The following is a 2,715-nucleotide window of genomic DNA, read 5'->3' as shown; positions in this document are numbered from 1 at the left end:
TTCTAGAGGCTATAGTTTCTTTTTTCTCCTTGTACACAAATAAACCCTTACATCCATACCAACCAATACATTATGCATCCTATCCATACTCTATAACCTTCAATGCTTACATAAATACAAGTTTGTAGTTTTTTTGAAGTACACAAATAAAAAATATATCCATACCAACCAACACATTCTGTCTCCTTTACATAAGAAATCATGGTGTTGTCCATGCTTTTGATGCCTTCCTTCCATTTGTGTTGTAGATGATCCATCCTCTTGTCAATTAATGACTTGAACCACTTACTTGACACTGCTTCATTGTGCACTATGACATTTTCCCAAACACTAATATTTACATTATAAATCACAAAATTTTTATATCTAACCATATCAATTAATTGTACAAGGTTTTAATTGTTTTTTCGTTAATAGATAAATTAGATTCACCATTATTAAAAAAATGTGAAACAGTTATTATCAAAAACATTTACACCACCCAAAACCTAAAGCTCATATAATCTAAAATTTCAAAAATAACCACTAAATCTTCTCAAAATCAGACTGGATTTTTATTGTTTTTCAGCTAAATTGTGGCCCGTTTAGACTACTCGTTCGAAAAGTACCTACCTTTAATCGTCGACCACTTTTTCGTCGTCTTCCCATTTCTTCGAGCCTAAGAAACGGCGGGATACCTTTACGTCCAAGAAATTCGGTAATTTATCTACCGGCAAGACCGTCGTTAACATATATATATTTACGTGGCTGGGAATTCACAGTAGCTGTTCTCCAGGAAAATGAAAATGGACATGCTGGAAGAAATATACGACAATGGGGACGTGCAGCGAGACTTAATGGACGTTCCGGGCTTCAGATTCTATCCCACAGAAGAGGAATTGGTTTCCTTTTATCCGAAGAAAAGAGTCCAATGTAACCCTCCACTGGAAATCGATCTCATCATACGAACTTTGGACTTGTATAATCATAGTTATCAAATTCAAAATTGACTCTTTAAAATTTGATACTAGAAAATTCTTGAATATATATATATATATATATATTATATATATATTTATATATTTATTTATTTTAAAATATTATAAACACTTCTGGTATAAAATGATTGAAAAAAGGAAAAAGAATATATCACATTTATTAATAAGATTAAAAAATTAAAATATAATGTAATATAAGTAACAAAATTTGAAAACTAAAATTTAATGTAAAGAATGAAATTTTACATATTTCAAATAAATGTCAAATAATCTCTAGAAAATTAATCTCTTGAACATCAAACCAATCCATATAGACTTAAATACTATTAAATTTATTTAAAAACATTAAAATTATGTAACTATCGTATTTAAATTTATTTAACAATAATATAAAATCAGTAAACTAATAATAAATCACTGAAAATGAATCTGCCATTAAAATGCCGCCATCAACGGTTACCATAAGGGCTAGGCAATCGCTTTTGCTATGAGCGGTAAATGAGTTTTAGGTTTTGGCAATTGGTTACCATAAGGGCTAGGGAATTGCTTTTGCGATGAGCGGTAAGTGAGTTTTAGGTTTTGGCAATTTTAACACAACGTTTGGTCAACCTAATATTACCGTACCTTATAAAAATGATCGTATTAATCGACGTATCCAACCGAACTGATGTATTTTCGTATTTTTTTGGCCGGTTCGGCCGAATTTGGTAGCTATGGTACCAATATGACTCCATATTAACTGGTGCACTCTTACTCTTGCAGGTTAGCTCATGCTGGCGACAGACAGTTGTTCTTTTTGGTTCCACGGATTCGTGCGAAGTCATGCGTTCGGCCTAACAGATTGACGGTGTCTGGTTTCTGGAAGTCCACTGGTTCAGACAGAGCAGTTTGCAACGAGCTGCTTCACTGTATCGGTATAAAGAAAACTCTGGTGTTTTATAAAGGAAAAGCCCTCTGCCGCAGAAAACGGAGTGGATCATGAACGAGTATAGGTTACCAGGTTTCAGCTATTTTAAAAACAAGGTTGATTTTCCATCCTTTTTCAGTCTTTCAAAAATAAATTTGCTTCGCAAATCCGATTGTGTTAGACCGTTCTATGCATTGTGATGATGATATACATTTGTATAATGATAATGACATGTAGTTGATCAGTTAAAATGTAAAAAGGTAACATTATATTTGACAAGTGAAATTTTTTAATATTCTAAGATCATCAGAGTTCTATTCTAATATTTTGAAGTAATAATATTAGTCTCTCTTAATATGTGAAAAGGTAATACTATATTTGAAAAAGTGAAATCTTTTCATATTTTAAGATCATAACAGTTATTATCCTAATATTTTGAAGGTTTACTTTCCTAAATATTTCAGAATTTAGATTTTGAAAAAATTGTAAGAGTTTAAAAATATTTTTATTTTAGTTTTAGATATTTGGATAAATTAACTAGCTATAATATTTTATTTTCTTTTCTAATTGTTTATTATAGTATAATTTAATAATATTTTTAATATTATTTAGCAAAATGATGTATCTTTTCCTTTATCTTTAATTGATTTAATCAATGGTCATTAGTTAAGAAGATAGATGATTTTGATTAGAATCTTAAATGATTTTAGGAAGCTTCTTGCTTTCCATGTTGTTTAATCTCTTCTTTTATATTAAATACTTTCTCATAAGCATGCTTTTAATGGGAAAGACTTGTTTCTATGATGAAGATAAGTATATTTGCATTAATTT

The 2,715-nt window shown here is 30.0% G+C and overlaps 1 protein-coding gene across 1 annotated transcript; it reads left to right on the top strand.

The window, feature by feature from the left end:
- Positions 1 to 785: 785 nt before the first annotated feature.
- Positions 786 to 1,959, top strand: LOC149217837 (protein FEZ-like). Its single transcript, XM_089390375.1, has 2 exons — positions 786 to 958; positions 1,740 to 1,959. The coding sequence occupies exons 1-2, from the start codon at positions 786 to 788 to the stop codon at positions 1,957 to 1,959; spliced, it is 393 nt and encodes a 130-aa protein (XP_089246501.1).
- Positions 1,960 to 2,715: the final 756 nt, after the last annotated feature.

The sequence above is a fragment of the Pinus tabuliformis genome, chromosome 1_1, assembly GCF_031772625.1.
Source record: "Pinus tabuliformis cultivar Carrire ecotype Pingquan chromosome 1_1, CPIR1, whole genome shotgun sequence".
Classification (NCBI taxonomy): domain Eukaryota; kingdom Viridiplantae; phylum Streptophyta; class Pinopsida; order Pinales; family Pinaceae; genus Pinus; species Pinus tabuliformis.
Note: the sequence above shows the minus strand (reverse complement) of the source record. Positions and strands in the feature narration are given on the sequence as shown.

What these genes read in the sequence shown, in the direction of transcription:
- LOC149217837 (XM_089390375.1), top strand. Translation starts at nt 786, where the DNA reads ATGGACATGCTGGAAGAAATATACGACAATGGGGACGTGCAGCGAGAC. An exon ending in ATCATACGAACTTTGGACTT is followed by an intron (nt 959 to 1,739) that starts GTATAATCATAG and finishes TTACTCTTGCAG; the next exon opens with GTTAGCTCATGCTGGCGACA.